The sequence below is a fragment of the Convolutriloba macropyga genome, chromosome 8 (assembly GCF_964194025.1).
Source record: "Convolutriloba macropyga chromosome 8, txConMacr16.3, whole genome shotgun sequence".
Classification (NCBI taxonomy): domain Eukaryota; kingdom Metazoa; phylum Xenacoelomorpha; order Acoela; family Convolutidae; genus Convolutriloba; species Convolutriloba macropyga.
Genome location: NC_134475.1, coordinates 40,877,969 through 40,890,255, shown reverse-complemented (window position 1 = coordinate 40,890,255; position 12,287 = coordinate 40,877,969). Strand labels below are relative to the sequence as shown.

Sequence of the window (12,287 nt, the reverse complement as noted above, 5' to 3'; positions counted from 1 at the left end):
ATCTTTAGTGGCTAGTACATAACCCTAAAAGAGCAAGTTGCATCCAATTAGTTTGGATCTATTTTAGATTGTGAAGCACGTGATCTTAGCTTCCCTGTGCATTTTGCTTGCATTAGATTAAACTCTTGGATTGACCAAATTATGAGAGATATGAAATCATTAAGGACAGTCAACAAATGTGATATGTGGACTTACCTTGCAAAAATCCATATCATCTTATCAACTTCGCTTTGAACTATTCCATTAGTAAATAAAATGAAAGCAAGAACTAAATCTTGCAATGATTCCATAATCTTTGCTAGGTTTATCTAATAAAATGGAAGACACTTAACCAAAACAAGGCGGCTCGTTAATGTGCGGTCGCGCATGATGTTCCGACCCGACCTCATGTACATTTTTGACTTAATTGTCAACCAAATGAAGAAATTACAAAGAGATGTTTGAGTTTAAAACAATCGTTACACAACCCATCTACTAATTGAATTACATAATGCCATGCCTTATTACAACGCCAATGAGATCTGACCTGAAAGAGACTACGAGACAAAAAAACAACCAAACAAGCAAAGCAAAAACGAAAATTTAACGGCAAAAACTGAATATCTAACTTTAAAAACACATAGTAACAACGTCAAAATGCAGTTAGATAAAAACTTAACTACTCAAACTTAATTTTTCTTATTTATACATATATAAAGTTTTATGAATGGGACTCAGTTACAAGTCAACAAAGAGAACGACCGATGAGGCGACATTCAAAAATTAATCAATATTTTCTAAACCAAGAAATTTCAAAACTCTTAAAAATCATTAGCTTTTAACTTAATAATACATGATAAATAACTAAGAAGTTACTACAAAACCAAATGGCCATGTCTTTGGGTAGTTTGAGACTTAGAAACAAGCCACAGAAAAACTTAAAAAATTAGAAACGATTTGCGAAAACACAACCTATTGCTACCATTAAAATCATTGGCTATTATCTGAATATTATGTGTTTTTAATTCAATTCTTATTTCTACAAATTCAGCTGCAGGAATTATACTGAGAGATTAAATAAGTTTATTTGGGCCACATTTGTAAACCATTGGGATCTGTTACTACTCGATTGTTCTGAAAAAAAAAGAAGCGCAAAAAATAACCACTCAAAAAACGTTTATAAAAACGCATATTGTCCAACAAACAAAACTTCGGTGACAAATAAAATCAGTAGATATGTAATTTTTTGGAATTCAAGAAATTGTTTGTGACCTTTAATTGATGAAAATATGTTACAATTTGACGAAAATGAACAACAAAACATGAAAATGTTTGAAAATGTGTATCCTAAGCTTTAAGACTAAAGGCTTTAATCTGACTAACTGATTCGGGCAACATAATTTATTCAATCCTCAATTACAAGCTTAAGAGACTTGTCAGCAATTTACGGCTACCTAAAGAACAAAAACAGGCAAAAACAGCAATTTCAAGAAAAAAATTGAGCAAGAAAGAGGTCGAAGGCATTAGAAAATAAACTTTTCACTAAAAACTTTCATATGTTCAATTAATTTTTCAACAATAATGTCTTTCCTATTTTTTATCAATACAGTTTCAAAAAATCAAATATGAACAAATACATTAGAACCATGAAATTTTTGAGAAAACTTGCAGTATCAACGCCATTAATTTCACCAGCTTTCAACGGAATCCATTAAATACGCTTAATTATGCCTCCATGGGACAACAAGTTTGTTTGCCAATCATATTTGGTCAATGAGATCTTACAACAAGTTATTGAAGATGAAAACAACAACAAAGACAGGCAACAACCAAAAAATTCAATAGAAAAGTGTCAGAAGAAAGAGTCGAAGAAATTTAAATCATAATTGTTTCTCTGAAAACTTTTAAATATGATCCGTCAGTATTAGGATAAAATGATAAGATTTCAAAAAAATACAAAAATAAGAAAAAGTAACCGAAAGTTTAAAAAAAAATTGAAAACTATTTGCATTGAAGTTCTAAAACTAATATGTAGAAGATGAAAACGCTAACCAGATTAACTTTGGCTTCACTAGAAACAAAAATGGATCTTGCAAGTACTAAGACTGACTATTAGTCCACAAAAAAAGTTTAGGATCAGTTAATGTTCAAAAAAAATTTCAAAAAACTTCTTTTCCAAACTTAACAGCCATTGAACCCAAAAGGTTTTATCGGAGGCCAATAACTACGCTCAGAAACAAACCGATGACAAGAAAAAGATGTTTGTCATGCATTGATAATCATTTATAGATCACAATAAGTCTTATGACTATAAAAACAACAAAAACAGGCGAAAACCAAAATTCAGTAGAAAAGAGGGAGAAGAAAATTTCGAAGCCATTTAAACCATTAGATTTTCTCTGAAGGCTTTATCCGTGATCCTCTGAATGTCTTTTCCTAGCCAATGGGATTAGAATAATATTTGGATAATGTGTATAATACTTGGATAATGTACTTGGATAATACTTTTGATAAGACTTCAAAAGTAACCAATAATACAAAAATATCCAAATTTTTTTTTAAAAAATTTTGAATTCTTGTGTTATTGAAGTCATATAATCAATAGTTAGAAGTTAAGCCGCCAACAAAAGTTTCATTATAGTTTCAGTGAAAAGCAAGTGGTTTCTGTCAATACTGAGATTGACTAGCAGTATCACAAAAACTTAAAGATTGGTTAATGTTCAAAAAAAAATTTTTAAAATTATTTTTAAATATTTAACAGACATTTAACTCAATAAATTTCAACGGAAATCAATATATACGCTACAATTTGCTTCAATAGGAGTATGGGATGTTTGCTATGCATAGGTGATCAATAAGACATCACAGCAGGTCTTATGACAATGAAAACAACAACAAACTCAGGCAGAAACCAAAAAATTCACTAGAGAAGTGCGAGAAGAAAAAATCGAAGCCATTTGAAACCATAGGCTTTTCTCTGAAAAACTTATCTGTGATCCATTGAACGTCTCCCATAAGCCAATAGGAGCTGTCAATTTTAGGATAATGTGAGATTTGAAAAGTAAACAATAATACGGAAATATTCAAAAAAAATTAAAATTTTTGAAATCTTGTATCATTGAATCATTGAAGTCATATTACTAAAAATCAGGAGATAAAATCGCCAACTAGATCAAATTGGGTTAGAGTAGGACGGAAGAGGCTGCTCTCATTACAGAGAATGACATACATTTCACGATAATAAATTTATGATTGGTTTATGATCGAAAAAATTTTCGAAAAACTATTTTTGAATTCTTATAGTCTTAACAGCCAATAGCTGTCCATTCAAAGCACTAGATATGCTCATTTAAATCTCATTACGGAACAAAATTCACTGTTAGTCAATGAGTTCATGCCATAAGACTCCAAAAAATTAGTAAAACCTCAAAAAAAAAATCAAAATTTCATTTAAAATTACGAAAACTAAGAGTCGAATTTGAAAAAAAACATGAGCAGTTCCTTGAAAACAATTTTTTCTGTTAATTGGGCTTCATTTGACTGTAAAGGAAGTTTGTCATTAACGGAACCTCGATATGAAAAGTGATTTGTCTCTAGGTGACTTAATAAAACAAAAAAAAGTAGAAAAGTTTTATAAAAAAAAGAGCTCTCAGATAGATTTCGATTTTTTGTTATTTTGAAGCTCCCTATGAGACCAGAACTAACCTTTTTTTATCGCTTTTAGCCTATTAGGAACTCGAAATTGGTTCATTTTTGGCAAGAAATTTAAGTTTGAAATAATATTTTTATAGAAAATATCTTAATTTGAAGAGAAATCACACTAAAAGTGATCAAATGTCCCGTGTTCACACAAAACTTCAATCCTCGATAACTCCTCGAAAAAAACGGAAAAAAAATCTTTTTAATTTTGAATTCTACGCTGGACCAGCTTTTTAATGATACCACTCACATTTCTCTGCGATGAATATATCGATCGGCCAAACTTGACTGAACAAAAAAAAACCCAATTGAATATATAATTCCTCCCCCCACAAGTGGGGTCGGAACAAAAAGATCAACCTTCAATTGTTTCAGGCACATAAGACAATATCTGTTTGGTTCAATAGCTCACAGCATAATGATAATTGGTAATTGGTAAATTTGATAATTAACGATTATCTTTTAACTACCGCGATTTTCTACCACGCAAATAATAGTTGTGGTAGGAAAAACTATATGCGCTTGATGTATTCGCTGTCAGTTGCAGGATTTTTATGCTCAATTACACAAAATTATTTCCGAATTTCTGTGTTTTCTTCATCTGGTTACTGTGATAATTCCGTACCGCTTGATTTTCTCATGTTTCAGTTGATATCAACAATATAATTTTTCAATGATTTTGCTCTTTCGAATTTTTGTGCAACAAATTCTTAGTGACATTGGCGTTTTGGCATCATTCATGTGAGACTTTTTGCTTCCCGTATCGCTTTAACGCCCTCTCGTTGTTTTGTAACTACACAGATCCATCTCGCCGTTATCTGTATTGACTACTCCTTGTGGTAAATGGCATGGTATTGCGTTCCGTGTTGCTATCTCCTAATCCATCCGTTTCTCATAATGTGAACCACTGTATATGTCAGAAACTTGAGAGAACAACCTAACGTAAATTGTGTAGAAAACACGTTTGCATAGCTTATTAAAAACTTATTAAAACTCCAATTGCAACTGAACCTCAGATGAGCCCTTTAAGGTCATAATTTCAATGTGTTCAGGTATTTTCATTCTACAATGCTTCAATTGTATTGAGTAACCTAGTAACCTTTTCTCACTCACATACAAATAGTTGATATATAGTCTTTTCTTTGTGACCATTAGCAACTTGTTCAAGCGTCTGACAAGTATTGTGCCTGAGGCTCAAACACCTTTTTTTCACACCTGTTTAGTTAAATCTTCCATATTTAAATGCCAATTTACATTGATTTTTTTGAGACAGTTTGAGTATCACGCCTTTACTTTTCTCGTTTTGTAGATATATTTATGATCATTTCTATTTTAGTTCACGGAAATTCCGTGAATAAAAGTGTACAAAAATTAATTAGCTCTGACCTATTTTATTTACATAAAAATGTATACAAAAACGCTATAAATTAATGGTGAACTTATTGAAGAGTCCCATCACTTCATCCTGCAATCGAACAAAATAGTCAAGTAGTAGTATTTGTTAGCAGGATTAAGGACACTGTAGCGCAACAACCCCGATGAGGCAGGACGAATTTTGGCAAGTTAGAGATTGAAGCTGTTTAAGATCAAAAGATATTAGCGAGAATGAGATAAATTATTTTTAGGAGATTCAAAGCAGAAGAAAAGTGTGAAAATTTTAACGAAAGTCAGTCGTATATATAGTCTGAAATCTAAAAAGAAGATTGACAGTTTACATTTGTTAAAAGGTTAATGAAAAAAAAATCAGGCGATTTTGGGGCGTATGAGTGGCGTCAGTTCATAATTAAGTGCAAAAAATTAGTTCACTTGAGATCGTTCAAAAAGTTGCATTTAGCATTCAATATTAGTAAATAAATATCCATTTTTTGTAAACACACAATTCAAAACTGATTAACATTCATTTTCTAAATTGGAAGCTGCAGTTGTCGTTATAAATCCGGTAAGTTTGTTTTCTTTCTGAGTTAATCAACGAAATTTAAGTTTCTAAGCTCTAAGATTTTTCGTTCTTTTCTATGCTCCATTGCCCCACTCAGATTGTTAGTGCTAGATAAGAATCTGGACTCACCCAATAGTTTTCATCGATGTTGTTCTATTTTATGCTGTGGCAAAGATTTTTTGTCAGAAGATCTGCTGCCATTTCATCTGTTGGCGTGTATATCAATTGGATTGAGTTTTCAACAACTCGTTCTCGTATGTTTGGTGTCGATGTGCTTTGATCGCTTAAGAAGCTTGCGAAAAAATTGCAAACTTTATGCAACTCTGATTGTCCTCTCCCATAGTTGTGGGCTCACACTGCTCATACCCTTGCAAGGAAATGGCTTCTCGAACCGCGGCAGCTGAACCCTGGTAATCTGCCTCACAAGATGAGAGTGACACTGTTGGTTGCTTCTTGACTTGCCAACTGACAGATCCCCCATTGTCTCCCAGCTTGAAATGGTATCCTTTTGTCAATCGTCTATCATTCACGTCTACACTCCAGTCTCCATCTGTTTCGCCTACAAGAATAGTGTTGCTGGCTAATGGGTAAAAGAGTCTGAGAGATATAGTATGTGGCAGGTACCTCAACACGCGCTTGCCAGCATTGAAATGCTTCACAGTTCGTTCATTCATGAAGCGTGATAAGACATTTGTGATCCACGTGATATCTGGTCTAATTTTTTTAGCTAGGTAAAGTAATGAACCTACTAGACTTCAAAACTCATGTGAATCTACACTTACTCAATCTTTTTGAGTTAATTCAAGCTTTAGGTTGTTTTGTGCTGATGTTTTGCATGTTTTGCAGTCTTGCTTATTGAACTGCTCTAAAGTATTTTGTGTGTACTTTTCATTATGTAAAGTTATTCATTTCTCTGTTTTCGGAATCCGCGTTCCAAGAAAACACTCAAGATCTTCATTCTAGTGAATTTTTCAATTTGTTAATCTTTGTTTGACAACTTCCTGCTATGTCTAAGTCATCAACCCAGGTTAGAACAATTAATTTTTCATCTTTGATTTTCAGAAGACAGTAGTCGTGTTCCCTTTTCTCAAAAAATTAGAAAAGTTGAACGCTCCTGATACCAATTTTTGGCTGCTTGCTTCAATCCATATATCAATTTTTTAAGCTTACAGACTAACTTGTTGTCATTGCTTTTAAGCTGTTTAAAACCTTTTGTTTACTCTAGATAGATTTCTTGGTCTATTTAAGGATGTAATTAAGCTGCTTTTACATCCATTCGATTTAAAAAGAAGTTTTTGATAGCTGATAAAGCTAGTAGGACTTTGAAGGTTTCAGGTTTTATTGTGGGAGCAAAATGATCCGAGTATTGACATCCCTCAATTTGTTTAAATCGTTTTTCTACATAACGACCTTTGAACTTTTCGATGTTTCCATTTGATTCTTGTTTAATTTTGAACACCCATCGGCCAGGAATAATAATTTTCCTTTTTCTTTTGGAACCAAGTGCCAAGTTTCTGTTCTTTTTAATTTTCTATCTCTGTTTTCATTGCTTCGAGCCACTTGTCTTTGTGTTCTGATATAATATCGTTTTAAAAATTTTCAGGCTTGATTAAATTTTTGGTTATTAGGCTTTGAACAGCATGAGAGTAGCTTTTACCAAAGCGTTCCGGAGGTTCTCTAGACCTATCATTTCGCTTGATTTCTCTATCTTGTGCTGCTGCTTTTTTCAATCTTTCCATTTCATCGTGTTCTGACCATACTTGCATGGTCTTTTGGTCTCCTGAAGGAATTGCCATTTGACCTAGTTTACCTATCATTTGCAGTGTTGAGGGTGCTTTTGCTTCTTTCTGTTGTGAGTTTTTGACAGGTACAGTATTTTTTAAGGGCTTTCTTTCTATCTTTTTCACTGTGACTTTCAGATTGAAATGTTCATTAATTTTTGATTTGGGTTTGACGCTCGGACTTGGTGTTTCTTCTTTATTTCTTGATCAATTTCAGTTTCGGTATTGTGTTCACTATCCTGAATACTCTCTGTTTCAGTTGTCTCAACCTCTGGGCTTAACTCACTTGAGTTCCTTTTATCCTGTGGTTCTTCTCTTACTTCGACTTTTCGTTGATCCTAACGTTTCTAGAAGTGAAAATTTGCCTACTTTTTTTTGTTTTTGCAACAAATAAACTGTTGTGTTATCAGAGTAACCAATCAACAGGCACTTTGTTTCTTTTGGATAAACTACAATTTTTACTGGCATCACTATTTTTTGATAGGCTACAAAACCTAATATTTTAGATGCTCGAACCCAACAGCTTCTTGGCAAATTTCTTTTTATTAGAAAGCATCTTGCAGACTCTGCTACTGTTCTATTAAACATTCTGCAACACTATTTTGCTTGGTTGTTTCAGGAACTGTGAATTCACGAGCTATTTCTTGGCTTATGCAAAAATTTTATAGGCATTGTTTTTTATTCTGTGCTATTATCAGTTCGCAAAATTTTTGGTCGGCCATAATGTGCAACATACTCTAGGAAAAATTGCAATGCTTGCGTTTTGTATTTCAAAAGTTTTATTACTGCGTAGCCACTGAATTCATATATGAATCTAACTTAATATCTGTTGCTATACTTGATGGATTCACTGGTCCAATAAATTCAGAGTAAACTCTTTAAGTTTTCAAGTTGCTTTTTTATCGTTCAATTTTGGAACAAGTTTTTTCGAAATTCTTCCCAAAGAAAAAATTTTACAAAAATTTGAAAACTGGGAAATTACATCTGTTGTATTTGCAACATCTATAGAGTTCAAGTGTCCAAGTCTTTTGTGCCAAAATTTTGCTTGTCACTTAAGTTGAAAAGTGGTGCTTGCTTTCTTTTCTGTATGGTAAGAAGAACAAAATGCCTCTTCTTATCAGTCTGAAGCTTTATTTGCTTCTCAGTTATGCACTGACTTAGCTTTTGTGTGAAATAGTTCCTGTTGATTTCCAACTAAATTTCAAACTGAAATAAATTTTGTTTTAAGCGCTGGAACATGCAGAATTTTTTTTCAAAATTCAATTTATGTAGCACTTCTTTAGTGTCTCGTGCTTCAATATCTACATCTCCAAACCCTTTAACTTTTGATTTCCCTCCATCTAGATTGATAACTGTGGTTTCTATTTCCTGATAAATTTAAAACCAAATTATATCTATCATCATGTTTTCAGTGCTGCCTGAATCTACTAATAAATCAATTTTTAAAACGTTAAAGGAGCTTTCAGTGCTTAAACAAGATGCTATGCTTTTATGATTACTTTTTGTTGATGTTTACATGCATTTGCGAGATGGCCTTTAGCCTTGCATATATTACATAAAGCGTTGTCCTTTTGGTAACAACTTGCTCTTCAAAGTCCAGGTTTGTTACTTACAAAACACAATCTAGGGCTTTTGGAACTAATACGCTTAGAAAAAGTTTTCCTAGGATGAGAAGCATTCTTTGCTGACCAATTTGATGAGAACTAATTTGATGAGGAACATTTTTGCTGACATTGAAACGTGCTGATCCTCCTCCACATCTCCTCTTAATCTGAGGCTCTCCTCGAAGATGGTGAGACGCTTCTTCAGTTCCACAAAATTCTCTGAAGGATCGAAGCTCTCCTGCACCACAAAAAGCTCGTATTGTTGTGGAAGACCGTTCAATACCATTGAATTAAACAGCGTCTCAGAAAGCTCCTCGCCAGCATGATGCAAGCGGGTGACCAGTTCTAGCGCTCTGATGAAATACTGGTGGATGGCTTCGTCCTCTCGAAATTGTAATCGGGCCGACTGCTTTATTAGATTTCTGACTGCTGTTGTTTCGTCGCTTCTGAACCGTTATTGGAGAAGTTGCCAGGCTCTCTGGCTATCTCTGAGACCCTTGCTGTTCACACAGTCATGACGAATGAACATGAGGCTGCTGGAGACTAGTGTCATCGCTAGGTATCACCAGATCTGTTTTTTTGCGGTTCTCATGTGCTTCTACAGTTGTAGCCCTGCCTTGATTCTGTTCTTCGTGTTCTCGCGTTTGCGCATCATTGTCATCTTCCTTCAGTGGTGCTGGCCTGTCAGGTAGCTCAAATGTGTCTAAGAGCATTTCGAAGAGTCCCTTGGTTTGTGCAAAGACAGAGAAACGAGGGCTCCATTTTGGGTAGTCCTATGCCAACCTATAAAAAGTCATCCTCTTCAAACTATTGTTAATGGTTCCATTTTGAAGCTTTAAACTTCCTTCGCAAATTTTGAATTAGGTTTTATATGCAAGGTAAATCTCAAATTTTAGATCTTAAAACACTCATCAATCTAGAAGAGCAAAAACTGCCAACACTGACACTACAATCTCGACCAAAACATTATTGGCGTATCACCGGACTGATGACTGGGCCATCAGCTCTTAGCAGGATTATGGACACGGTACCGCAACAACCCCGATTAGGCAGGACGAGATTTGGCAAGTTAGAGATTGAAGCAGTTTAAGCTCAAAAGATATTAGAGAGAATAAAATAAATTCGTTTTAGAAGATTCAAAAGAGAAGAAAAGAGTTAAAATTTTAACAAAAATTAGTCTCATAAAAAATCTGAAATATAATATAACATTTACAGTTTACATTTGTTAAAAGATTAATGAATAAAAAATTAGGTGGTTTTGGGTCGTATGAGTGGGCGTCATTTCATATTTACGTGCAAAAATTTAGTTCCTTTGAGATTGATCACAAGGTTGCATTTACCATTCAATATTAGTAGATGAATTTCAATATTTGACAAACATACAGTTCAAAACCGATTCAATCATTTTCTAAATTGTAAGCTGCGGTTGTCCTTATAAATCTGGTAAATTTGTTTTCTTTCTGAGTTTATCAATATGAGTTAAGTTTCTAAGCTCTAAGATATTTTCTAAGTTCTTTTCTGTGTTCTGCTAGTATAATTCAAAACTTGGAAATAGATGATAACAGAAGTTTAGAAGTTTAGTTAATGTTCGAACCTAGAAATTTCGAACCGAACGGCGCAAACTTATTCGCAGTTTTTCACTCAGATAGCAGTCGTAACCGTATTATTAGCTGGATAAATGAGGACTTTAGGAACATCAAAGAACAGGAAAACGGGCTATAAGATATGCCCAAGTAAGACAGCTTAAGAGCAGTTAGATTAATGGTTAGCAATTTAGGCACATAAGTAGCAGATTCTTGAATCCAATACTGTTCCATGTTCACAGTAGTTCCACCTGCTCAGACCCTCAACTGTATAGCTCTCTTGTATTTTCTATACTTACTGTTTTTCCGTTTGCTTCGTTAAATAAAATTCTTTGCGATTTGCAGAAACGTTGACGCTTTCCTATCAAAATTGTCAGTTCGGATATTGTCTAGATCGATCATGTTTTTTGACTGCCTTAAAAGGATGTTACCAAGTTTCGCCACATAGATTTTTCAATATTTTTAAACAGAAATAAAAGCATGTCAACGATATTTTTCGTTTAATCATAAAAACCCATAATGTGGCTTTGCGGGGACTATTTCTTAAAGGGCAGGCTGATATCTTACACTTTGTACTCATCTTGAAGCATTCTCATCAGGAAACCTAATCAAAAGCTCATCAAGGTACTTTCAACGCCTTAACATTCAATTAAATACTTCTAGCAGAACTTTTGGGTGGTTATAGGATTTCTGACCTCCGAGACTACTGAATCCAACACCTCAGTTGGCATCCACTCATACCCCTCCATTTGATCACATCTCTTCCACTCTGCCGCACTTAATACTGCTGACTTCTCTTTCGGCTGTGAGAGCAGTTCGGCTAGTGAGATATTCAGACCGTCTGCTTCTTGTACTAGTGCATCTGTTGATACATTCAAAGCTGTGCAGCCGGAGTTCATGTCGGCAACCACTCCACTGCAGCCGAAACCATTCGGATCTACAAATAGAAATTAGAATCTTTCTATTGCTCACGCTAACCCAGGATGAAGTCCGCGACCCAAGACACGCACTGGCTGTCTGGGGCCGTGGACTTCATCCTGGGAACGCACATGCAAAAATAAGTTGCATGATATGATTAATAAATTATGATGCAAGAATTCCATACATGGACATTTATTAATCAACCTTTGTAAAACACGTTGTAAATTAGTTCTTGGGGGAGATTCTGGAAGTAGGGTGTCTCTAGTCCGGGCATGCGGCACTTGTGGGGTATGTGTGCTGCTGCGAATATGGGCCACATCATGTTCCCAGCATCTTGGAAGGCCACAATTGATACCCCGATGAAGATAAGCAAATGCCATTTATTATAGTAGCCTGAAACAAAAGCACACAATCGCGTCAAATTGCATATCCATATTTGTAAGGTCAATAAATCCCTAATTCAGAATCTTTTTAATTCAAACAAAAGAAAACAGTCGGTATAGTCAGTATTTTGGGGTTTTTGAACAATGTTTCTGTCATCAATATCTTTAGTTTGTTGTTTTGGTATCGTTTGTTGTTTTGGTACGAAGGTTTTGGTATCATTGTCACATAACGTATGAAATTCTCTTACCAAAAGGACAAGCCGAATTTTATTAAACACCGAATAACATAGGATGTCGTTGCATTTGTCAAAAGACAATATCGAAAAACAATATTACAAAACAAGTTTTCTTAAAGATTTTTTGGCCTTTTTGCTCATTTTCTTGAGTAGTGATCTATTGGA

The 12,287-nt window shown here is 34.3% G+C and overlaps 1 protein-coding gene across 1 annotated transcript in view; it reads right to left on the bottom strand.

The window, feature by feature from the left end:
• The window catches only part of LOC142344119 (organic anion transporter 3-like), a 33,010-nt gene extending 21,117 nt beyond the window's left edge, over positions 1-11,893 (bottom strand). The window contains exons 1-2 of the mRNA XM_075395623.1: positions 11,708-11,893; positions 11,278-11,519 (exon numbers count right to left, since the gene is read on the bottom strand). Of these exons, the coding sequence (XP_075251738.1) occupies positions 11,278-11,519; positions 11,708-11,825 (360 nt within the window). The 5' untranslated portion in view covers positions 11,826-11,893. The remainder of the gene's footprint in view (positions 1-11,277; positions 11,520-11,707) is intronic.
• Between the last annotated feature and the right edge of the window lie 394 nt (positions 11,894-12,287).